The sequence below is a fragment of the Periplaneta americana genome, chromosome 4, assembly GCF_040183065.1.
Source record: "Periplaneta americana isolate PAMFEO1 chromosome 4, P.americana_PAMFEO1_priV1, whole genome shotgun sequence".
Classification (NCBI taxonomy): Eukaryota; Metazoa; Arthropoda; class Insecta; order Blattodea; family Blattidae; genus Periplaneta; species Periplaneta americana.
The window spans coordinates 160,111,767-160,139,322 of NC_091120.1; the positions used below are offsets into that span (position 1 = coordinate 160,111,767).

General features: G+C 35.4%; 1 protein-coding gene across 3 annotated transcripts in view; it reads right to left on the reverse strand.

The window, feature by feature from the left end:
- LOC138698374 (glutamate receptor ionotropic, kainate 2) overlaps positions 1 to 27,556 on the reverse strand; it is a 546,735-nt gene that overhangs the window by 73,729 nt on the left and 445,450 nt on the right. For all 3 annotated transcript variants that reach the window (XM_069824247.1, XM_069824245.1, XM_069824246.1), the window contains 2 exons: positions 21,588 to 21,791; positions 14,064 to 14,267 (listed from right to left, as the gene is read on the reverse strand). In XM_069824247.1, coding sequence (XP_069680348.1) covers positions 14,064 to 14,267; positions 21,588 to 21,791 — 408 coding nt within the window. The remainder of the gene's footprint in view (positions 1 to 14,063; positions 14,268 to 21,587; positions 21,792 to 27,556) is intronic.

Genomic DNA, 27,556 nt, shown 5'->3' on the forward strand with positions numbered 1-27,556 from the left:
CGACACAATACTACGGAACTTTGTGTGAATTACGGATGTACCGATAGTTACGAGTATTAACTTCAAGAATTTTTTGAGAATATAATTATATAACTAGGCTACTATTAAAATGAGAGACGATAAATATTTTACTTTAATGTTATTTTACAAAAGTTATCATATAGGCCTACCTACCACAACAAACTACGAAGGAATAGGCTATCAGAGCCTACGTGTAGCTTTTCGGAGACCATCTGAGGGCAGTACTGTGAATATCATAAATGTACATCAAATCATTTTCAGTATTTTGAAATCGCACCTTTCAAATCCATTAAAAGAAACCTTTTAACGAGTTATTTTACAGAGTGTCACAAAGTATACAAGAAAATATGAAATAAATAATGTATTCCTCGTAGCAAATAACCTAAAATATAGAGATCCACAAATTTTCAACACTTAAATGGGTAGTGATTCACACTTAAATAGGCCAACACTAACTTCAAAATTTCTCCTTGTTCACCATCGTATTCAACACATCCTTTTCCATGTGCTGTGCAGAGTTTGGTTGCACATTTATTGTGGAATTGCTGCAATTACATCCATTATTCCAGGCGTCGGCAATATGTTCCCGCACGGGCACTGTATACACCACTCCTTTATTATATCTCTCTGCGTGTACGTACAGCAAGTAGACTTGGAATTCGGTACCATAGCGTTCTAATCAGGGGTCTGTAAAGTGGTGAAATATGGCAAATGAATTGAGGGGGGTCAGCGCAACAGTGGTCTAACCCTCTCCAATGCGAAAAATTAAATATTGACGCAATCTGTTGATTCTGACGTAAACTATCTTCCTACGAAGACCAATTCACCATTATATTGCTTGTTACGAAGCATTTAATCTTTCCCGTAAAAGAAGTTCCTCTGTGTTTAAGTGCAATGTTGGTCCAACTCCAAACAGCCAATGAGAAGTCAGTATCAAGTCACATGAATAGTTATGTAAATATTGTTAAAGGACTAAAGATAAAAGACAAACACACTCTTGATCTACAACATGGGAACTTGATACAAAAATATTGCAAACGAAGGCCAATAAATCCAAATAAAGCTAAGGGTATTTGTGACCTTTCGGAATATGTTTTGCTGTTCATCATCCATTATATAATAGTGTGATTTCTGAAAGTAGGACTGAGGAAGGTCAAATAGAAAATGTGGAGAATGAAGAAGACCTCTTTGGCTTACATGATTATGTATAGGATAATAATAATAATAATAATAATAATAATAATAATAATAATAATGAGCCTACTGTCAAAAGGCCTACTGTATCCCACAAGTGACAAAATCTGAGAAACATAATTTCACCCTACAGAAATGAATTTCTATAACTTCACTGAATGTAGATGACAGGTGGGATACTCCCCCTTATTTTTTTTTTTAGAAATTTTTAAAGCAGATAAAAATATAGCACGAGCTGCCTAAAAGCCACAAAAATTATGCAATGCATTTGGGATTAATCTCTCTGGTACTGAGCTCCTCAATAATTGAAAATTATTGTGAAAATCTCATTGTAAAACTTATACGAAACTATTAGAATTAAACAGTGTTTCATTATATGTAAAAAGCCAACATTTATTCCTACAAATTTATTATGCTTTCTTACACGCGAACAAATTTCAGAGTAACAGTGGTCGAACCGAGAAAAAGTGTTGTAGGATCATAATAAAATATATAATGTAGAATAATTCTTCTCGGGTTCTCAGTCAGGGAATGAAGTGATGTGGGAAGACATCACTTCATTCCCTGAAGAAGATGGCAGAGCTAGCCGTCGAAAGCTTGGAAGCAAATCTCCAACTCACCTGACTGAGAACCCGAGAAGAATTATTCTACATCAAAGCCTCAAGCCATACAAAATCTATAATATATCTAAAACTTCTTAATAAAAGGTTATGTAACATAGTAGTTAAGTTGACTAAGCATCACACAGTACACCACCACCAACAAAATTTGATTTTTCGAATTCTAGGAAAAACCAGAATTATATAATTTTAACTTCATTTTTCTACTTTTTTTTAAAAGTGGCTTAGACCACTGTTGCGTTGACCCCCTCAGTTGTTGGAAATAAAGATTTTTTTTTAGAATACAGTTTTAGTATGCCGAAAATGTATATGGCGTACAATTTTTCTTTCCCTATATATAACTGTTTCATTAATTTGTTTATCACATCAATTTCGTACCTTACTTTTCTTGCATGTTGTTTGCCTAGTTTCGGTTCCTGCTGGAATAAGCAACAACATTCATTTTCAAAGTTTCAAATGAAAATGACCGCAGAGTGTCGGAAAGTATAACCCTATATGCAGAAAAACTGCGTCCAACATCGACTGAAACCAAGGGCGCATGTAAAATATTTCACATCATCCATTTCTACATCAAGTTGATAACAATCGCACTTGTCATCTAGCAAAACTCTTGCAATTTTGCATAATGAATTGAAACCACCGGTTTTTTTGTATTACTGTGTTCATTTTCGCACACACCTTTCTGATTATATTATCACCTTGCAGACCATTCATTTTGGAGATGAGATTATTTACTATCGAAATTTGCTCCACCAATTTCACACCAGTCTTTTAGAGACATTCGATTGTAGAGGGGATAAATCCAAAATTAGATGAAATATATTCACACTGTTTTTTAATATTTGGGTTACCAAGAAGAGTTTAAGCATTACTTACGGAAACTGCATCGTTTCCGTGAAATATTTGTATGACTCCTTTTACGCTGGAAAATTATTTCGAAGAATTAATTCTGGTAGAAGAGCTATTTTTGGCGGCCGCTCTTTATGTACTGCAGCACCACACAGTTAATTTTCTGTCCCTAGCGTAAACTTATTTTGATCTTTCATTCGTTTTACACGCTCCAATATACGAAGAATCGGGAACTGCTATTATCTATATTCTATAGCTTGTGCGTCGTCTGCAAGTCCCAGTCGGTAATGTGTGCTGACTTCCTTATCGCAGTGAACAGCAGTGAAATGCAGCGAACCTTGCACATGCGCAAAGAGCTTACATTCTCTTGACGTATGACATAATCTATGATTTCCCATTATAAACAATGTGAGCTGCAAGAGCAAGCAGCGATTTGAAATGACTCGTTTTATAATATCTACAACTAATCAGGAGTGAGTGACTACTTGTAGATGAGTTACAATCTACAAACAACGCGGACGTCACGACATCTCTGAGGAGCAGTAGTGTACCATTTGAGAGTTTGTGTCTATTTTACAAGTCCTGATCACAGAATGTAGGGATGACTATTTTATTCTTATGTTAATTTTCCTGCTTATTTATATGTACTATATTTAATAAAATTTAATTAAATGATGCTGTACTCCTATTCTACTCCTTCAACTTCCGACAGATGGCCTGAATGCATCAGAATGCTATTCGAATTTAAAGTTTTGGTTGCCGACATGGAAGGGTTCAACTCCAAAGTAATTGGCAGCTTCTGTAGCAATAAAGAGCGCAGCATGGACTTCGCATTACACCACTAATGAGTAGATCAAGCAAATTTTAACGATTTCTTTTTAAGTGAATTTCCTATATTGTAGCACTCTTTCATTTTCAGCCACGAACCGCCACTGGTGATATCCAATGCACTAATTCATGTTGTTCCATTATTAATATTCCATTTCACTTTTACGACTTTAAGTACTACCTGCCTTCAAAACCCATACATCATGCAAACACGTCAGGTTCATGAGGAGAGCATTAGATGTGCCCAGTCTCTGAACATTGTTCCAGAAGATGCCTAATTTCATAAGAATGAACATTTCTTAAATGCTACAAAGAAGAGAACAGAGAGGAACAGAGAATTTGATATTTGGTGTCGTCATCCACAGAAAGGGAAAGGCGTAGTTTTATTTAAACAATATCCTAGTGCCAACAAATGGATTTGTAAACACGAAGGACTCTCCAACAGCGAATGGCGCGATGGCATTAAAATGGCTTGAAATGTTACTGCAGTACGTGCTGTGCCGGGAAGATCTCAGGACAACCGTTGTAGGCATTGCCACAACGAGGTTGAAACTCTTGCACACGTCCTGGGATCCTGTCCGCACGGCGAAGGTCTGCGAAACGCAAGACACCACCAGGTACGATCAATTATAGCCACTGCCCTTAAAGATTCCGATTACAACACCTTTGAAGAAGTACATGGTCTCTCCGTCACTGGCCGTACACGGCGCATAGATATAATAGCTTTCAAGGAATCTACAAGATCTGGATTCATAATTGATCCCACTGTGCGTTTCGAAACGAATGAGGAACAGCCAGCAGAAGTGGATAAGAAAAAAAAATAATATCTACAATCCTACCATTCCATATTAGCTCCAAAAGTACCAGCTAGAAGAGCTTGAAGTAATCGGAGCAAGAGGTACTGCTACTCACTTCATGAAAGATGTGTTTAAGAGGCTTGGAATACCTACATCTATTATTCCGATTGTAACTTTAGCTGCAATGAAAGGATCAATTGCTCTCCTGAAGCATCACCTATATTCGAAATGAAACCAAGTTCATTAGCATTCTTTACTTTTTTGTAACACTTGCCTCTCTAAAACTAGGTATATTTCCACCAATCACAAAATGTATTTGCAGCTATGTTCTTGTAGGAGTTTCATTGTCAAAACAAAATTAATGGTTCACTGAACTTGTAAACATTTATATGGTTAAGTACTCTTTGTCCCTTGTGGCAGCTCACGAATAGTGAGAAGATTTCTAAATTTCCACACGCACTTTCCACCCAATTGTCATCAAAAACAAGATTTATTCCACCAATAGTTTGTCTGAATCAAACAAAATTGCATTAGCGAAAAATTCGCAAATCTTTATTGATACAACCCGCCATATCTCAACAATAAAATATCATACCAACTTCATTTCTTTGCGTAAACAGGAAAATTTGCTTTATTCAGCTGTATACTAACAATGGATTCTCTGGACAAAACTAAAGCTTCAATAATCACTCAAACATGGTAGGGCGATGAGGAGATTCCGCCCAGCCTTTAGGACGCTGAAGAATTAATCTTTAAAGCGATGCGCTACTGAAAAAAAGTAGAATTTTTATAAATGTTACTATTTTTTTATTTTCACACTAAGAAGTGAACGGTTTCGTGAAAATTTAATCTCAGTATCTTAAGTATAAGTACACGTAACTTTCATATTTTAATGTACAAGTTATGTGTAATCAAAACTCTAAATTCAATTATCTAAAAAAATATATATATATTGTTTATGTTTTCAACGACAAGTATTCATTTTATTTCTCAGTAGTTAAAGGTAGAGTGATAAAACTTGGCATACTTATTCATTAATATTTCTGTTGTGAAATGGAGCATTTGATTGGTTGTATTCAGCATAGTTTTATTGCTAGAGAATTATACGTAAAATAATATTATTTTTATTAATGTTTGATCAATGAAGAAATAGTCTTTTTTTTTTTTTTTTTTTTACAAATTAGAGTAGTACGGCTCCATTGCACAATATGCAGTGTTATCTTCAAAAAGAAATTATATTAATATATATATATTTTTTTGGAAATAGGATTTTCAGTAAAAAATGAAAAAAAAAAAATAAATTTTTTGAAAAGTGTTCATGAGGTAATATTGAAATTTACAATGTGTGATTATGATATTGATATGCATATTCAGTAAAAATTTCAATTCTATAGCTAAAAAATTGTGTAATTTAGAAATTTGAGTAGCGCATCGCCTTAACGTCTGATACGCTGTATGTTTCTTATCTGTTGCGTCCTTCTATCTCTGTCGCTCACAGAAAGTAGATGGAAGTTGTCCTGATATATATGCGTCAATCGAAAATCGATATGTAACAGATTGCTTCTTTATTGGTCAGCCGATGTGTATCCGGCCAATATGCCGATTTCTAATTTCCTCTCTCTCTTTGCCTTTCTTCGGATCTCATCGATTTGCGTAACGCTGTTCACACAGTTTAAGGCCTTTTAGCCGGTAATGATATACAGGACCGGGGAATTGGATATCAATTCCGTAGCCTACTGAAACTTTCGTAACTTGTTGCTAGAAACTGAGTGATTTTTAATTCTATGGTGAAACTTTTATTTGATAGCTACCGAGTATGTTTAAGAATGATGAAAACTCACTGAAAATTAGTTTTATTGGGAAGGGTAGATCCGAATACCATGTTATATTCAGCTCAACAGTGTTTTATTCCACCATTTCAAATAGCTGTATGAACTATACAGTTATCTAGATTGTCTTTGAAATTGGTGATAACTACTTCGTATTTTAGGTTGATGAGTCCGAGGATTCGTCATAGAATTGCCCGACATTTGGCTTACAGTTGGTTAAAACTTAGAAAACAAAAGCGCGAGTGATGCGATAAGTCAACACACCCCAAATGTTACATAGAATTATGTGTGCTCAAAGTGATGGGATTGCGGTGTGCGGTATGTAGGCGTATGTATGTATGTATGTATGTATGTATGTATGTATGTATGTATGTAATCGGTCCTAAGATAGATTTTTTGGTAATTTAACGACGCTGTATCAACTACGAGGTTATTTAGCGTCGATGAGATTGGTAATAGCGAGATGGTATTTGGCGAGATGAGGCCGAGGATTCGCCATAGATTACCTGGCATTCACCTTATTGTTGGGGAAAATCTCGGAAAAAACCCAACCAGGTAATCAGCCCAAGCGGGGATCAAACCCGCGCCTGAGCGCAACTTCAGACCGGAAGACAAGCGCCTTAACCGACTGAGCCACGCCGGTGCTCCTAAGATAGATGTACGTAGTATATATAAATATATATACATTCTTATCGAAATGATCTGAGCCAACGGAAAATAAATAATACTAACTTACGGCTTTTACGGAACCCGGAGGTTCATTGCCGCCCTCACATAAGCCCGCCATCGGTCCCTATCCTGTGCAAGATTAATCCAGTCTCATGCAAATCAAGCTTTTAAGTATAACTCCCTGTAAAGTTGATTTGAATAATTTCGAGGGAAAAATTGTTCCCGGGACCTTTGGTCAAACGTACCAACGCTCTACCAACTGAGTTACCCGGGAACTCTACCAGACACCGATCCAATTTTTCCCTCTATATCCACAGACCTCAAAGTGGGCTGACAACCGTCAAGCAACCAACATTGAGTGCACACTAACTCTGTGTGACTTAAATTGTGGTTTTCTGTTAACGAACAGAGACATGTATTATGCAAATCAAGCTTTCAGGTATAACTTCCTGTAAAGTTGATTTGAATAACTTCGAGGGAAAAAATTGTTCCGGGGCCGGGCATCGAACCCGGGACCTTTGGTTAAACGTACCAACACTCTACCAACTCAGCTATTCGGGAACTCTACCGGAAACCGATCCAATTTTTCCCTCTATATCCACAGACCTCAAAGTTAGAGTGCACTCAATGTTGGTTGCTTGACGGTTGTCAGCCCACTTTGTGGGATATATAGGTCAGGTCTGTGGATATATAGGGAAAAATTGGATCGACGTCTGGTATATTTCCCGGATAGCTCAGTTGGTAGAGCGTTGGTACGTTTAATCAAGGGTCCCGGGTTCGATGCTCGGCCCCGGAACAATTTTTCCCTTGAAATTAATCTAATCCAGTCTCTATCATCATATCCCACCTCCCTCAAATCCATTTTAATATTATCCTCCTATCTACGTCTCGGCCTCCAAAGGTCTTTTTCCCTCTGGCCTTCCAACTAACACTCTATATGCATTTCTGGATTCGTCCATACGTGCTAAATGCCCTGCCCATCTCAAACGTCTGGATTTAATGTTCTTAATTATGTCAGGTAAAGAATACAATGTATGCAGTTCTGAATTGTGTACATTTCTTCTTTCTACTGTAACTTCATCCCTCTTAGCCCCAAATATTTTTCTGAGAACCTTATTCTCAAATACCCTTAATCTCTGTTTCTCTCAACATTTCATCACTGTAAAAAACAGCTTGTTACGAAACCACACAATAAGCTTCGGAATGGGATTGATTCTCTGGAAAATAAATAATAATAATAACAATAATAATAATAATTATTATTATTATTATCATCATCATTATCACCATTATCATCAACCAACATTTACTCTGTACATTCGGTATCTGTTAATTAGTTTTAGTAAAAAGAATTAAGTTGACGTTAAAATAATCTATTTAAATAAGGATGAATAGTTACGGAAGTATAGATAAATAAGCACCAGAATATGAATGGATAAAAGGCAAATCGTGTACACACACTCCATTGTTGCGCGAAGGAGCTATGAGCCAATTACAATATTATGTCACTTTGGTGACGCAGCAATATCCGGCGTCCCAGATGGCGCCCCAGCGCGCTCGCATCCATTAAAACAAAAGAGAGTCATCTCCCGCACTCCATTTTAATTCGCGGCCATTGTATTAGATTCATGTCGGCGAACACTTATGAATAATATTATTATACACGCTGGTTTAATGGCGTGTTTGAATTTTAAATACAAGGATAACTCCGAGCTGGTCCAAGTAATTTTCCCTCCGAGATTTCAGGTCCCTGGCTTCGTACAAGTCCACTTTATATTACAGTGCCTTTTCATACCTTAACAACAGAATAACGGTACCAAGACTTCCAATAAAATGTTGCTTTCATATGAATTGCAATGTTGTAGTTACGTGAATTACTTCAGTAAATATACATCTTATTTTCAGTGCAGTTTATCCTTTTAAAAGCAACGGCTGTCGGTATATAGCATCCCGAACTTCACTTTATTAGAACAAACACAGGTGCCAACTTTATAAAAAAAATAATGGGGAATGGGGAAGAGGCAACCGCCATCTAAATTCGGAAAATATGGGTATCGAAGCGACCTCTCAACATAAAGCTAACGATTTTATTGAGCGTTATATCATTTAAAAGAAAATTTTGTTGAAATTAATTAGGCCTACATTTTTGTGTAAATTAAATTTAAAAACTATGGTAAGGTAAAAAGTAGAAATTGACACAACATAAATGAAAAAACAACGTTCAAATATTTGACTGCAAACTCTACCCCTAGATTTTATTATAGAACCATAAGTCCCAAACGGGGGGAAAAGGCTTAATTGGGATTTCTCTGTCTCTGATCGAGTCAGAAACCCTAATAGAACTGGTATTTAATCCTTGCGGTGAATTTCGGTGAAGTCCGGAGGGCCCAATTAGTCAAATCCACTCTCCTCATTTCCACGCTGGGGCTCCCTGGGATCTATTAAGACGCGAAAGAGAGAGTGGTGCGCGGAAGGCAATGGGAAGGTACCGCATTTAACCTTCCCAAGAAAAACTGCAAACATTAAGATATGTGGATCATATGCGGAGACTAAGAAAAAGGTAGAAAATAGGAATGATTGGAGAATGCTGGGTTTGCAGTGAAAGACCTACTCATGGGCAGAACATGTATGTATGTATGTATGTACGTATGCATGTATGTATGTATGTATGTATGTCCCAAACTTGCAGATCAGTACATAGTAATTTAAGAAATAATAATTAAAAAACTGCCTATTTCGATGTGTTGTGTCAGTATCCTGAATAACTAGATACTGCAAAGAAAACAGTATTTCAATAATATCACCCTAGATTATTTCATCAGAAGTTCTTTTGCACCAGAATTCTGGTCAGACAAGTACCTCATTAGTAAATAAAAATATATAAGAATAATCATACAACATCTACGCCCTACGGAATGTCAATATACTGTAAGACTTCTGCTTCAAATCTGAAGAGATTCTAGACAGGCCTACTTTTTTGTTTCATAATATATTTTATGCTCGACCATGCCGAAATGTAGTAATTATACACCTGGTAGCAGCCCTTTAATGGACCTCATTAAAGTACACCTATTCATTAAAGTTCAGGTTTTCCACCAATCAGAAAGCACCATTGTAGGAATATGAAGGCGCAAGTATCGATTATTCTCGGATATGCAATCGAAAGACAACTAGAGAAACGTCACGGAGGCTGGAAATCAAATACTGTCGCAGAAGGTTATGTTCTGTTACTATAATAATTAGCGTTAATTGTAAATAATATTCAAATAAATTCAATTTGTCATCTCGTTTTTCAATGTCTAAATCAATTTCCAGGTTATATCAAGATTAATGTTCATTTTATTCTCTAGATTATATCAAGATCAATGACATTTGTTCCTCGGAAAAAATCAATACTTTCGCGTCTGCGCACATCTCACAATTTAGGAGATATTGCACAAGGTCACTTCCGCTCCCCAGTCAGATAAGAATAATATGAATACTTGCTGGGGCTCGTTTCATAAATATACTCGCGTCTTAATTACTACCATTATAGGCTCGTTGCATAATGTACTATTTCATCCAAAATGTAAAAACCAATGCTCATTACTTTTCTCCTATTAAAGAGTTTTGAATATTTAAATTGCGTTTTTTAAATAAGTATGTATATTTTATCTAAGTGAAAATTAGTTTAGAAGTAAATGGTATAAGTTATTGAAAGGTTTGAAATCTGAATATTCACAATTGAAGATGAGTTAATATCGAGATATATAAAATATATTTCGGACCGAATGCTTCCACTTTTGTTCATTTAGAAAGGTTTTCAGATTTTTTTGCCTTCATGTCTTTAATTCCTTTTCCTCTTCCTGATAATTTTCAGCATTATTCTTTCTTCGCCCATTCTTTTCAACACAGCTTAATTTCTTATTCTGTCTGTCCACTTCACACTTTTCATTCTTCTCCATATACACATTTCAAATGCTTCTAGTTGCTTCTCTTCACTTCGTCTTAATGTCTATGTTTCTGCCGCATACAATGCCACACTCATACAAAGCACTTCACTAGTCTCTTCCTTAGTTATTTTTCCAGAGGACCGCAGAAGATGCTCCTTTTTCTGTGAAAAGCTTCCTTTGCGATTGTTATCCTTCATTTGACTTCCTGGCAGCAGCTCATGTTAATGCTTATGGTTACATCCCACGTACATGAATTAACATTTTAAAATTCATCAATTGAATAAAAATAATGCTTTACCAACCATGTGTACATCAAGTTTTAAAAGCTTTATTATGTAATTATTTTAAATTTTGAGGTAACATAAAATTTAAGTCCAAGATACTTGCATCTTGTAACTTCTATGGCTCTTGTTTAATCTAAAATAAGGCACATTTGCATTTGATTTCGACCTGGCATTGTAATAGTGTATGTCATATTTTAAATAAAAGTTTGCTGAGGAATCGTGCACAAAAACTAAGAGATCTAGGTCTATGTAAATATTACAAATAGTGAAAATACGTAAATTGACAAACAAAGGTCTAGGGCTTTCGTGGGGTTTTATAATAGGCTAATTACGTTTTTTGATTGATTTGATTTTTATTTTGCATTAAACTTGCTAATATCTCCCCAGAGAATTAATCCATATCTTATAACCGATGCAAAAGAACTTTAGGAACTTGATTCTTTACAGTTTAACTATCCATCCTAATGTACAATCTTAAAGAATTTACAAGAGTGGCGTGATTTGTAACAATTCTTGTGATAAATGCGTAAGAAAAATGTAATTTTGTAGTTAAAAATCGAAAAAAAAAATTCTGTACGAAGTAACTATGGAGTTCACAACACATTTTTAGCTTCAGAATACTAGCTAATTAAAGAAATTATACTCCTGAATAGTTCATTCTTTATCTGTAATGTTCTTTTACTCATAAAACTAAAGAAAAATGTATTTTACAAACAACTTCGAATTAGTAAGTCTGAAAATATTCAGATTAGGACACATATTTATATGATATTTCTTGCTCAGAATGTCTTCGGAAATAAGCTCCGTATGTGGCGGTAAATTCTCATGAATCTCCCTGTATAAGCTTACGTTGTCGAAGAAAATTCCTTTTTCCTTACACTATGAGCTCTTCCCATTTCTCATATTCCACGCACTACTAATGGAGCCGAGTTTTTCATAAACATCTTGAAGATAATTTTTATAAGTCACATCCATTAATCCACTTAACCGTATCAAGTAGAAATATACTTAAAAATTCGAGGTGCCAGCAAAAAAGCAGCACAAAAGGAAGCGGGAAAAAAGATGCATAAGTTACATTAAACATGACATGTCAGGAAGAGTAGTATACGAGAAGAGAGATTAATAGACTGCAGTTTTTAAAAAGAAGTCGTTTCGCTTAACTTGCCAACAAATTAACGAGATTAATAATGTATTTGGAACTAATTTCAAGTAACTCCATTACAAGAGCTCTTACAATTTTCTTTTTAAACTAACCTTTACTGCTGTACGTACGGACGTAAGGTAGCGGTAGACAGTTTGAAGTCTGTATAAATAGGACGGAAAATTCGTGTACCTTTTGATATTATCTGAGGTGCGCTTATGATGTATTTTTTGTTTAGATTTTGTTGTTTTAGTTGAAATAAGGGTGTAATGCACTCTTTTGATGAATACTGCTAACGCCATGTGGAAGCAGGCGTTTGCCAGATTAATAAAACTATTGTTGCTAATGATTATTAGAGGCGAAAAATTCGCTCTGATGCCGAGGATCGAACCCGGGTCCTTGGTTCTATGTACGAACTTCGGTCTAGCTCAGTACTTGGTACGTAGAAGATGAAGATGTCATGAATGACTATGTGACAATAATAATTGCAGTAATATCCAAAGAAACATGTTGATATTACATGCTCCGTTAACTCTACCTAGGCGTTCATTGTTCTCGGAAATGTCTCACGACCTACCAGGGCCGCGATAACTGTTGGCTGCGAGACAGCAAGGAAATAACCTCACTGTGGGAGAAATTGGAAGGAACGTGGTAAATACATAGGAAATTCAAGAGATGCTAAAATATCTATGTATTATAATTCTGATCAAACAAATATGGCTAAGTCGACAAAAAAAAAATAACGAAAAGAATCTCGAGAAGTCGGAATTGTCAATGGCATTCAGATCGCGAAGATGATGTTTATGATGACGACGATGTTGATTATAAATAAATGAATCAATCAATTAAACAATGAATAAATCAATGAAAGAATTAATGTATTAATGAACGAATAGATCACTGGATCAATGAACGAATGACTCAATCAATGAACGAAAGAATCAATGTATGAACGAACGAATCAATATATGAACGAACAAATAATGAATGAACTAATGAATGAATCAATGATTGAACGAAGGAAGAAATGAAGGAATCAATGAATGAATCAACGAATGACTCAATGAATGAATCGATTAATAAGTGAACGAGAGAATTGGTTAATGAATGAATCAATGGATGTATGATCGAACGAATCATTGAACGAATGAACGAACAAACGAATCAATGAAGGGACGAACGTATGAATGAGCAAACAAACGAACTTATGAATGAGCAAACGAACGGATGAGTGAGCAAACAAACGAACGGATAAATGAGCAAACAAACGAACGTATGAATGAGCAAACAAACGAACGGATGAATGAGCAAACAAACGAACGTATGAATGAGCAAACAAACGAACTTACGAATGAGCAAACGAACGGATAAATGAGGAAACAAAGAAACGAGCGGATGAGTGAGCAAACAAACGAACGGATGAATGAGCAAGGAAACGAACGGATGAATGAGCAAGCAAACGAATGGATGAATGAGCAAACAAACGAACGGATGAATGAGCAAACAAAGAAACGAACGGATGAACGAGCAAACAAACGAACGGATGAATGAATTAATTAAAGAACGGAAGAATGAATGAACGCATGAACGGGTGAATGATGAATGAACGAACGGAAAAATGAATTGTTGAATGAACGAAAGAATGTATGCATGAGCAAATGAATGAACGAATGAATCAGTGGAATCAACGAATGAGTCAATGAAAAAATGAATAAATAAATATATATATATATATATATATATATATAGTCTGGTGAGTATTGATTAGAAATAAATAAAGATATAAGAGAATTATTAGTCTCAGTATTGAGTTTTAATGTAACTATTTTCCCAAGATACAAATTTTTAATGTGCTTTTCGTTTAAATATTCCTCTCCCCTGTATAACATTTGTGCCTACCTTTTCCATAAGCTCCCTGACAATGCCGTTCCATTCTTTGGTCTCTGGGTCGAAGACGCCGTACATGTGATCCGGCACGAGACGGATGGCGTAGCGGAAGCCCACCTGGTTGGCGATCCATTTGAGGAGGTCGATGCAGAAGCCCTCATAGCGCGCGTTGCCAGTCAGGTTGCTGTCCTCTTTCACCATCACGTACGGCTTCTCCTGTGGAAAAATGTTGTAGCAACTTCTGAACTCATAATTAAGGCCACAATTCCAACGTTCGAGTGTATTCTACTTGTATTGTTAATCTTGAAAATGTAATTTTTATTCAAGTTCACGTGGAACTTGGGTATGCCCTACTTGGAACTTGCAAGATCACAATTCTACGTTTCTATGTTCTTTATTTCTTACTCTTTTATAATGGGTTTGTGTAAATGGAAGAAACAATGATTACCTTGGTAGATTAAAAAGGACACCTCACTACGTCGTTATTAATAGAAGTAAATATAGTCTAACTCTCCCTCTCCTAACCTTAAATGACGGAAATGAATGAAATTGTGAACAAGAAAATAAAATATTTCATTTTTGTGGAATGGATTACACTGTATACTGTTACTCACAGTTGATTTACTTAAACTATGCTGTCGACCCACGTCCGCTTGCGAAAGACCACGTTCAGTGTCACTTAAAATATTCGCCTTATCTTACAAAGAAAACGCTTTACGCTTCGACATTTTTATGCGGTACATTCACTGTTGAAACACTGGATCATGTAGAAATGACAAACGCTGTTATGGTGTGGCTGCGTACTCAGCCTTGGAATTTCCCGGTCACTTCGTGGAAACTGGGAGAGGGTTGATGGAGTTTGGAAGTCATCGAAATCTTACTTTCATTTATGCTCTGGACATAATTCCGTCTCCTTTTAATAAAAGATGGCAATTTCATTTTCCGTTGTTTCGATGCTATCCGTCTTAATAGAAATGTTTCTGAGAACAAAAGGCAACCCTTTGACGGTGGAGGATTAGAAATAACAGTAGAGTAGTGTGCCTGAGAACAGAATGTCAACCCTTCGACGGTGGAGTGAGGCAAGTTCATCACGGGTTGCTTGGATTTACAGTACAGCTCATTGTCTAGGAATCACTAATCCTATCTTTGTCCTTTGACTAAAGGAGTAAGAAATTTAGAATGTTGTTCTCAAAACATTCTATCAATTTTATACAAGAAGATCTGACTTCAAATAGGAATTTGTCAGGATACAAGGTTCACTATAACCGAAGCGAGGGTTCACTATAAACGGAAATATTAATGTACTTTTTAATGTATGCGGTTCGGAACCAACGATTTAGGTTCACTATAGCCGAATGTTCACTATAACCGAGTTCACTATATCCAGAGTTGACTGTATTTCAAGATGAATTCGTGCTCTGAAGTTTTAAAATGTGTTTTTCGTGGCGCCTCTGTTTCTGAGCACCATACCAGTTGCCTCAGTCCGAAAGGCACTGCAGGCAAGCGAAATGATGATACTTCCTATTTCCCTACTTCAGACACATTCATATCATCCAACAATTTCGTTATTTTGAAGTAAGCAGCTTCCGTCTTGCAATGAACTTGCATTTCAGAAGTTCGAAACACCATATTGGCAATTTATTCTCGAATACATAAAACTTGTGTAAAGAGTTTTATGTCATACGAAGTGTTATTTAGTCTTGTAGCAGACAGTTGGATATTAGTTTCAGTTAATTAATCCTGATTATGAGAAGGTATAGTGTTTCTTTTTTCGAAAGTAGAATAAAAATAATGAAGAAACACATCAGAAAGTTTCCTCCGTCCCTCTGTGCTCATTTGCAGCTGTAATTTAAGAGAGACTGTAATTGCGATATACATCATCCGCTCCCGCTTTTAATAAGACATCAGACTGCGAGCTAGCTCCAGATTACAAACAATGAATTAAAGACGTCTTCATAATAAGGTAACGACATTTTTATGTCTTCTTTTACTGTTGAGGAAAATGCCTCATCTAACTTAACGCCCAGACAAGTGTTATTTTCAATCTTTGAAATCTTCGAGTGGATCAACTGTAATATAATCTGACGATTTCTTTCCAAGAGATCGAGATTCGATTTCGAAAGGATTCTGTGACGTAATAGAGCAAAGATGTAATGGCTGTGTCAGAGGAAAGACAACTGCTCGAAGAATGGCATTGATATTTCTTTATTTAATCATAATTTGATACTTGAAACACTACTAAAAGACGAGAAGTGAAAATATGTTGCTAATGAAACAACAATTAAATGGGAATTTCAGGGAAGGTGATGTACTCGGATCTGTTTTGTTCACCACAATTCTCACAGGATTTCTTCGGTATAGAATCATAGTCCACTTTTCTGATGAGAACTTTCTCAGCTACGGTTGGACTTAATGTTAATTAAGTTAAGTCCAACTTAATTAACATATTGATTTAGGTGTCATATTAATTAAACCTTCATTTTTTTCAAGTCTGTAATCTAGGCTATTATTATGAAATTATTTTATGTATGTATGTATTTATTTGCACTGCAAGTGGACAAGCACCCGGTGGCAGTGGTGTACACAATAAAATTACAATACACAATACAATAAGAATACACAATACAATTATACATAATAATTACAATTAATAATAATAATACATAAAATAACCTAATTAATAAGTGAACCTAATTTTACATTACAACCTACATATGTATAGGCCCTACATAAGTTTCACATTGGTACTGATAATAATCTTTCACTTTACTCTCATCTCACTCATTGTAGTGGCAATATGACACATTTCATTGACACTAAATAACATATTTCACTGACACTATAGAACATATTTCATTGACACTATAAATTATCACTGATCGGAACTATTCACTGCACTGTAAAACCATAACTTCACTGACTCACCTCGCTTCACTGATACAACAGTTTCAGTAAGAGAAATAATTACACCCTTATCCATACTTATAAACAGAACTACATTTAAACTAAACATAAAGGGTGCTATTCATAGACATTTCGCTAGCCCGCGCTACGAGCGTGCTAAACAGGATTCATATCATATCATATCGCTAACACTGGTTTATGAATACGAAAAACGTTAGTTCGCTGATCATCCACCGAAAGCCCGCGCTAAGAATGTGTATGAATAGGGCCCTTATAGTCTAAGACTCTCTTACACGCTATTTCTAAATAATTTACAATTAAAACCAAGGGAGTAACTCGTCAGGCTAAATAAATACATGCCACCTTAAAAAATAAATGTCACCTTAATTTTAATTTACACTTTATACACAATTTTCAAGTTATTCTTGAATCTCCTTAAGGAAGGACAGCCCTCAAAGACCGCTGCACGTAGGTCATTCCAATCATTTATAGTTCTATTTAAAAATGAGAATTTACCTACATCCGTTTCCTGTTTCCTACATTTGATTTTAAAATCATGATCGTTCCTACCATAATACGTTGGCTTCTCTAACCGAGCCGTTATGTCTACCCATGCTTTTTTTTATCTAGATGTGCTCTATACAATGATGTTATTCTAGTTTTTCTACGTCTGTTTTCCAATGTATGTTCTTTTATCGTATCATTTCCGTCTTCTCTTTTACCTTTAACAAATTTAGCTGCCCTATACTGGATTCTTTCTAAGAAATTTATCTGATATATTCTATAAGGATTCCAACATGTAGTTCCGTATTCCATTAACGGTCGCACTAACGTTAAATATGCTATTTCCCTCGATTTGGGGCTAGCCTTTTTCATAATAAAGTGAAGTGCCCTCCATGCTTTTACCCGTAATGATTGATAATTTTATTACACATGAGTAATTTATAAGTATGGCTATCTGACGTATATGCTACTCCAGTGATGTCAACTGATGCCCATAGGAGCAAGCGCGCGCTTTAGAGCCTAGGAGAGCCTGAGCGCTTTACAGAAGAAAGGAAAGAGACAGACGAAAGAGGTAGTATATGCCGCTTGGTCGAGCTATATACAGGGAGTTATAATGGATAAAGGGAAGAGAACTTATTAAAACTGTATCCATGTTAATTTTTAGATTTGCCTGAGAAGTTTAAGTACATTATAAGAATGTACGTTTTAATTTTAATGTTCATTTTTAACAAGTTTGCTTTTTTTTTATTGAAAAGGAATATTTTCTGAACTTTTTTACAGAAAAGTAAAATTTTCAGATGTTTGTTTAGTAGCCCTACAGGAACTAAAAAAATGCTTTCGTAAATCTAATATATCGTAAATACGTATTACTGAAGATAGTGTATTAAAATGTTTGAAAATATTAGCATGGAAAATGTTTGTAAGGAAATGAATTAACAAAGCAAATACTATTACATCACAAACAAAAGATATGTGCCTATATGTTGGTAAAACGTCAGCTCTATAGCTTGAACAGATTTCGAGATAATTTAATATTCTGATAACAGACAGTTGCGCACCAATATCACCTAAACGCATAATGCGATAAGAGTTTTATTATATAATATTAATTACAGTTAAAACATATACCTAGGCAACTTTGCTTTGTACTATAATATTGTTTTGATTACTTTTATAAGGCTAAAGATACCATCAATATCAATTTCAACTTATGTCATATTCAATGTCTTTCTTTGGGATAACACTTTCTTTATGAATGATATGTTTAATTCAATTAGTACAGTATAGTTGTAGTTATTATGGAATTTGTGTGAATATTCCTTCTTTACTCTTTATTATGTTATTAACGTTTAAAATACAACTCCAATATTAGGCTAAGAAATAGGTGTTAGTACTTTTGTTTTACAGACAATATAGAAAATAACAAACAGAAAGAAGCCATATAAAAATAACGACATAAAATTTCACGTTCAGTTTGAAGTTTGTGCATGACTGTTTTCTTAATCCAACAGGCTGCTTATTCCTCCTAGCATACCTAGCGCTTAATGCCCGCGCACGACGTCAAGGTCAGAAAAATGCGCTTGCTTTGACATCATTGTGCTACTCTATAGTATTTATATGCTTCATTCCGAAATTAATGCCTCCAATTTTTTGTGCTGACTTATAACGTCAAGCAGGATGTTAGTAATGTAGGCCTAATGAAGTTTGAACCTTCACGCTAATGTCCTATTAATTTGGTTGTCATGCGACAAATAGCGGCAGGAGGACAATCTACCAAAATGGTATCTGACATAGAGGTCCGTAAGAAACAGAGATGTGTTATTGAATTCCTCACTGCCGAATAAATTGCATCCATTGGCATCCAACGACGCTTGCTGAAGGTGTACGGAGACCATACAGTGGATGAGAGCACTGTGAGGCGGTGGGTAATGCGTTTCAACAGTGGCGAAAATGACAGTCCTTTGGGATAGGCGAGGTGTGATTCTTTTGGATGTCCTGGAGCCCGGAGAAACTGTCAAAACTGAGCGTTAAAAGAAGATGCTGGCTAAGCTGTAAGACCGAATTTCCAGAGTCAGGCCAGTGAAGAAAACCTTTCGCTTGCAATGAAAAAACGTGAGACCCTCTGCCAGTTTCGCGACAATTGAGCACGTTGCAAAATTTGGCTGGACTGTCCTACCACATCCACCGTTTAGTCCGGATTTAGAGCCTTTAGACTTCCATCTCTTTGAGCATATGAAGGATGGACTATGTGACTACGTGGACAACATTTTCCAGACAAGGAAGCTATAAGAAATTGGCTTGCCTCTGCTGATTCAAATTTTTACGAGCGCAGCATGCAGGCTGTTGTTCATCGCTGGCAAAAATGTGTAATGAATGGTGATGATTAGGCCTATGTGGAAAAATAACTGTATGTAGTTGAAACCTTGTTCTATTTAACTGTGTTACTATGCTCTCTCTATCTGTTGTAGTTTCCATGAAAATAAATAGGAGACATTACTTTCGGAATGACCCTATGCGAGTATCTGTCCACCACTATGGAGTAACGGTTAGCATGTCTAATTGCGAAAAAATCGGGTCCGAGTTCAAAACCTTATTGGGGGTTTTCCAACCAATTGAAGCAGAATTGCTGGATAAGTTTCGTCGTTGGACCTCGGATTCATTTCGCCATCATTTCTTCACGTGCCATTGTCATTATTACCATAGCCCGGATATAACGTAAAAGAGCGCGACCTTCCGGCGACAAACATCATTCACAGAACAGGAGTGATAAAGCACAATAAATCCTAGGATACCGTGCTAGCCTTTGGACCCCTCCTCTGGAAAGAAAAATGCGAGTGCATGATGTGAATTTTCAGCATGATACGATTCTCGGCGGATTCCAGTCAACTGTAATTACAATTAACTAATACCGTGAAATATTATTTAGGAAAGATGTCGCATATATATCTTGCATCTGCTGAATATGAATGTCTATCGTATGCACACTATTTAAAGGGTGTAATTGGTATTTTGTTATTTGAAGTGTTGTATCAGTGAGGAAGTGTGTTGTGTCAGTGAAGTGTGTAGTGTGAGTGAAGTGTGTTTGTGTCAATGAAGTTCTATAGTTCATAATGGCTGTGCAAAGTATTTGAACAGTGAAATGGTTTTGAAGTGTTAGTGAAATCAGGATAGAATCAATGCAATGAGTGAGTTGACAGCGAAATAAGTGTAGTGCCGAAATGTACTTGTGCAGGTGTGAACTTAGGGTTAAGATAGAAATTAGATTTACTTTAAATGTTATTTTAAGTGATCGTGATTCATTTTATTTAGGATGCTTATTATTATTATTATTATTAATATCATTATTATTATTTATCATTATTATTAATTATTAATGTTTTTTATTAATTGTGTTTATTATTAATTGTCATTATTGAGTGTAATTAGTTATTACTGCCACCGGGTATATACCCATATGCAGTGTGAATAAATACACATAGGGCTATATTATGTGAGTTTACTCTGTTCATAGTCGTATGTGTGATTTTCATTCATGATTTTTTATTATATTCGTATATATGAGGCTATTGCGTGTCTTCGAGCCTGTCGAGTGTGTTTCAGCCTGTCGAGTGTGCTCCAGAATATGACGTGTATTCGAGACTGTCAAATCTGCTCCAGACTGTCGCGTCTGTTCGATACTATTGCGTGTGCTGAAGACTGTGAAATGTGTTAGAAACAAACGTGTGTGCTCGAAACTATTGTGTATGCTCGAGACTGTTGTATGTGCTCGAGTCTGTCGCGTGTGCTTGAGACTGTCGCGTGTGCTCGAGACCGTCGCTTGTGTTCGAGACTGTCGATTATATTCGAGTTTACCGCTTGTGCTGTAGACTGTAGTGTGTGCTAGAGCTGTCACGTGTGCTCCAGACTGCCTTTAAGACTGTTGCGTGTTTTTCAGACTGTCGCGTGTGCTAGAGCCTGTTGCGTATGCTGGAATCTGTCGAGTGTTCTCGAGACCGTTGTCTGTGAGGAAGCCTACCAAATATGCGTGTCTGTCGAATGCGAGTCTGTCGTGCATGGGAACCGTTTGTATAGACGAATTTGTCGTACACATAAGTATGTCGTGACAAAGAATGCTCTTGTGGCACTGACCTCTCGCGTCATGACGACTAGCGTGATGTTGGTGACGCTGGTCTCGTAGAAGGCTGTGGAGTCAGTGATGTTGATACCAGAGGTTGGGCTCCACTGCCCCACCTTCCGCAGCTCCTCACGTTTCAGTTTCAGCAGGTCCAGTTTGAAGTTGCTTCGTTTACCCTCGTTGAACTCTATGTGGCCCGTGAGTCCGTGCAGACCCGCCTGCAACATCAATTCAATTGGTTTCATGAATTTGTGTATAATGTAGGCCTAATTCGAGTTCAAAACCTGGTAACACCAAATCAGTGACCTAGAAAAGTAAGCTGAAACTTTAGCCAATTTCTTTCACCATAGTTTTATTCTGGAAAATGATGAAATTCTAGACAGCTAGTCTCTTGTATTTTTAGACTGAGTAGATTGATGGATAATGAAGCAATGCTGGAATTCTGATGGAGAAATCCGAGTAATCCGTGAAATCCTACCACCAAACACCATATTTGTCGATCACAAATTCACCTACACCCACTTGAATTTTAATATAGGTCACCATGAATTATCTATGGGATTCAAAAGCGCAAGTAATCCTTTGAATCATATGGAAGTTTCAAAGATCTGAAAGGAACGTGAACGGGGAAAGTCGTGCTCGATAATTTTCACTAAGCTAAAGGTATCTTCAAGTTTCTCTGAATCTGATACGGTAAGGACGAGGACACACTATTCTGTGGCTGAACATGGTCCTGAAAATGCTCATTTTAAGAGTTAGTAAGGAGTTTCTCCTTACATTGTCTCCTGAAGAGTAGTCAACTCTATTTCTTTCATGTTGTAACTTTTTCTTTACAATAGGGCATGAGATTTGTTTTCCTTTGGTTATTTACATAGTAAGAAAAATGTGTTCAATGAGTGAAGTGACAGATATCGGTAGTTTCGCAGAAATTAATTGCATAATTTAATGGATGATGTATCTCTGGACATGATTCGCAGAATATGGTACCTGCGTGATGTCACTCCAGTTCACTTTAATTTTAGAGTTCGTCGTCATCTGAATCACAGTTTTTCGTAAAGATGGATTGGTCGAGGAGGATCTATTAAGTGGCCTGCCCGATCACCAGATTTAAGTCGAATGAATATTTGTGTCTGGGGACATTTAAAATCCATAGTTTGTGCAACTTTTGTACCTAATGTTGACGTTCTGAGAGAGCGATCCTAAATGAATGTGAACGACTACTAAACATTCCAAGCGTTTTCGACAGTGTACGCCAAAACATGAAATATAGGATCATAGGATGCGTCGATGTAGAAGGAGGGTATTTTAACAATGTTTATAACAAATTGTACTATTGCATTCCGTTTTAGCTATTCCCAAATTATATAGGAGGGCTAGGAAAATTTTTAAAACCTAGTAAGTGAATTTTTCGTTCAAAATCAAAGAATTTGTTTATTGACTGAAATATTAGTTGTATCTGTGTAAAATTTAATAACACTGTTATAATAGATTTTAAAATGTCAAATGCTGAAATAGATATCACTATTTTATGTGTACTAAAATTAAAAATGTTTTCATAAAAATATTATTTTGAAGATATAAGGTTTGACGTATCCCAGAGTCTTCTAAAAATATTCTGAGTTGCATCTCACTTAAAATAAATGCGTTATTTATTAAAGATCATAGTTACTTACTTACAAATGGCTTTTAGAGAACCTGCAGGTTCATTTCCGCCCTCACATAAGCCCGCTATCAGTCCCTATCCTGAGCAAGATTAATCCAGTCTCTGCAATTATATCCCACCTCCCTCAAATCCACTTTAATATTATCCTCCCATCTACGTCTCGGTCTTCCCAAATATATTTTCTCTCAGGTCTCCCAACTAACATTCTATACTCATTTATGGGTTCATCCATACGTACTACATGCCTTTCCCATCTCAAACGTCTGAATTTAATGTTCCTAATTATGTTTGGTGAAGAATACAATGCGTTCAGTTCTGCATTGTGTAACTTTCTCCATTCTTCTGTAACTACATCCCTCTTAACCCCAAATATTTTCTTAAGAACTTCATTCTCGAAGACTCTTAACCTCTGTTCTTTTCTCAAAGTGAGAGTCCATAAAGAACAACTGGTAATATAATTGTTTTATAAATTCTAAGTTTCAATTTTTTTGAAAGCAGACTCGATATTTTATTTAAATACCCATGCATTAAATTAGCAGTTTTACTTCCATTTCTATTATTGATGAGTATTGACAGCAATTTTTAACCTTAGTAAATAGTATTACTATTTACTATCCTTGTCTATGGGGTAGTCTCTGTGTTCTGGCGTCCAACCAAACGATCATCGTTGGCACACTTTGACACATTTGCCTCAAATCCTCAGGACCGTCGCAGCAATGATGAGATTGTCGAATGTTAGCGAATATGTCAATCTTAATATTTAATAGAAACAATTTAATCAGTCTGGGGGTGACGTGTGCGATAAACGAAATAATGAATGCATTTGGAATAATAAATATAAATTGGATTTAGGTCCGATGCATAAGTCGGAAATAAAATGAAAAGTATAGCTCTATTTTGCTTTTTCGACATTTATATGTCTTTCAAGTCATTATAAATGAAAATATTGATTTTTACCATAGAATTAATCAACCAGACACACGCCAGAATGAAATAGTAAATTGAGTATGTTAATTAAATTAGTTATAATAATTAGACCATATTAGTTCTTTCCTTAAATTTAATTTATTATTATTATTATTATTATTATTACTACTACTACTATTTTGCTGTTCAGGTGGATTAGCAAACGTTTAATTTGTATATAGTAATTAAATTATTTTGTTTTGCTGAGGCATTGATTCTTATTAGCATTCATTTTGTTATGATTATTAAATTATATATCAAATTAAAAATGTAATTTCATTAAAGAAATTCAATGAAATCAGATCGAATATTTTGTAGCCGTGCTAAATTACATTGTCACAGAGTTACAAGCTCGAAATCATTTCACACCATTCATAGAGGCACAGCGTGTAGATAATTAATGCGAAGGACACGCGAAATGAAAAATTATATTTATAAACTTATCAACCCTAACATATGTAAAAATTCGTTGTGGGTTTGACTTGAGGGTACAGTAACGAATAGAACTAAACAAAAGCACAAGTTCGTGTGCACTCTGCATCGTGCTCTAGCGCTATGTTCAGTTCAAGTTTGCCGAGATCGAAATTCGCTTTGCGGAAGTAGATATGTCACTACAAATACAGTAGAGCGTCTCGTTTAGGCACAGTGAAAACGTAAACATAGTGCAGGTAACATGTGGGGATGCACAAGGTTTTAGTTACAACATTTATGACGAAGCATTAATTGAAATCATATTTTAAAAATACACACAAAACAAAGAACACAAATTGCACAACGTTATCAAATACACATTTTAACGAAAAAGCCATTGTAACGTTGAAGTTAATGAATATAACCAGGGGCAGGTATTTATGAAGATGAATTTTATCATTTGTGTTTTTTTAATATTGGGGTCGGCGGAGATTGTTGGAGATAGATTTGTACTCTTGGCGAAGATTAATGGAAATTTTGGAAAATGCAATAATTATTTTGGATTTAGAGTATTAACTCAGTATGAATATTACTTCCCAAATAATTAGCATTAAAGATTCGTTGGATTCTGGTAAAGGTGCAGTATGGCCAATTGAGAATATTTGGATTTGGATTGAGACTGTATTTAACACATTCATTAAAAAAAAAAAAAAAAAAAAAAACCTGCAGCCCTCAAATTAAGGGAAGACTCCACTGAAAATCATGAAAATTTTTCCAAATTTTTTTAGCTATTTCACTTATTCAGAATTTATATTTTCATACGCCAAATGGATTCAGCTCAATTCTGATTAAAATACTCGTATGTTTACACTTTTTAAATTAAGGCTGGAAGGGGGCGTGGAATTTAAAGAGCTTTCAAAATTGTTTTTCATCGAAGAATTCTTTTTTAAAATTTCTGATTACAAATCTAGTAACTTTTTGTTGGCTTCCTGAAGTTACTAGATGAATGTAGCGGAGGAGAATATTAATTTACTTAAACATTCATTTTATTTTCAAATCTATTTTTCTGTGTTCATTTTTGTTGATTCAACACCAACTTTCTTATGCCAAATATTAATCAATCTGGATGAAATTTTTACTGCAAGTATTTATGAGGTAGCTGCATGTTTCTATGCATTTATTTTGTGAGAAATGCTGCTAGTTTATTTTATTAAGAAAATATTAATAAAATAAACTAGCAGCATTAAGAATAATATTAATAAAATAAACTAGCAGCATTTCTCACAAAATAAATGCATAGAAACATGCAGCTACCTCATAAATACTTGCAGTAAAAATTTCATCCAGATTGATTAATATTTGGCATAAGAAAGTTGGTGTTGAATCAACAAAAATGAACACAGAAAAATAGATTTGAAAATAAAATGAATATTTATGTAAATTAATATTCTCCTCCGCTACATTCATCTAGTAACTTCAGGGAGCCAATAAAAAGTTACTAGATTTGTAATCAGAAATTTTAAAAAAGAATTCTTCGATGAAAAACAATTTTGACAGCTCTTTAAATTCCATGCCCCCTTCCAGCTTTAATTTAAAAAGTGTAAACATACGAGTATTTTTAATCAGAATTGAGCTGAATCCATTTGGGGTATGAAAATATAAATTCTGAATAAGTGAAATAGCTAAAAAAAGTTGGAAAAATTTTCATGATTTTCAGTGGAGTCTTCCCTTAACACTTTCAATATTTCGCTATTAGAACTCTCTTTGGCGATTTTTTGTGATTGTTTTATCCGCATATTATTAATCAGAATCACTTAATTCGCAAAGATTAGTAAAAATCTATTGTATATTTATTATGTAGTGATTTTCGCGATCTCCATAAATACCCGGCCCTGAATATAACAAATCAAATTTTGCTACTTATATGATATTGCTTTCAAACAGCATTTTATACGGTCATGAATTTCATTCTCTGCATTACTAACAAAATATCACCCATTGGCTTATTGAGAAGGGACAATTATGTTTAGGAAATAGTGTTGTCATATCAGACCAATATACTGTAGTTTTGTTAATTCGGCCACGAAGACGGTGATATTATGTTAATCAATACAGAGAATGAAATTCATGACCGTAAAAAAATTCTGCTTGAAAGCAACATCATATAAGTAGCAAAATTTGATTTGTTATATTGAATTATTTCAATGTTATAATCGCTTGTTTGTTAAAATGTGTATATGATAACGTTATGAAATTTGTGTTCTTTTGTTTTGCGTGTTTTCGGAAAATATTATAATTTCAATTAATGCTCCGCTATAAATGTTGTAATTAAAACCTTGTGCATCCCTCGTGTTTATCGTACGGCTCGTCCTCCCCCCACACGTTACCTGAACTTTGTTTATGTTTTAACTGTGCCTAAACGAGACGCTCTACTGTACACATGATTGAATAATAGCTACTGCTGATTCCGTTCGTTGAAACTTCCCCCTTCAAGTTCGTTGACTTCTCCCTTCCTCTCCTTCCTCTCCCTCCATGCTTTATCTGCGTAAATATTTGGAACAAATCTTATGATGTTTTATATAGTTCCACTGTGGATTATTAATGAAGGCTTAAGTAGAATTGGTATAGGGTGGTTGCACCAATGAATGACCGGATCCAGTAAATGACCATCTTGTAAAAAAATCTGTTTAAAATAGGAGTCAGGGCTGCAAAAAACAATCTGAAACTCCGAATTACAGAAGATCAACTATGTTTTGAAATATTCTCTCTCAGTGGTCACTCAGAATCACGTAACTGTGTATAAAATATGACAGTTTTCTTCAGGTGTGCATCAAATGTGCAATCCTGCTTGCACTCCTAATAAGGTAATACTAATGACAACGATTCATATAGCAGCCTTTTAATGCAATTATTTGTTATTTTTCTTAGATATTAAGCAAGGAA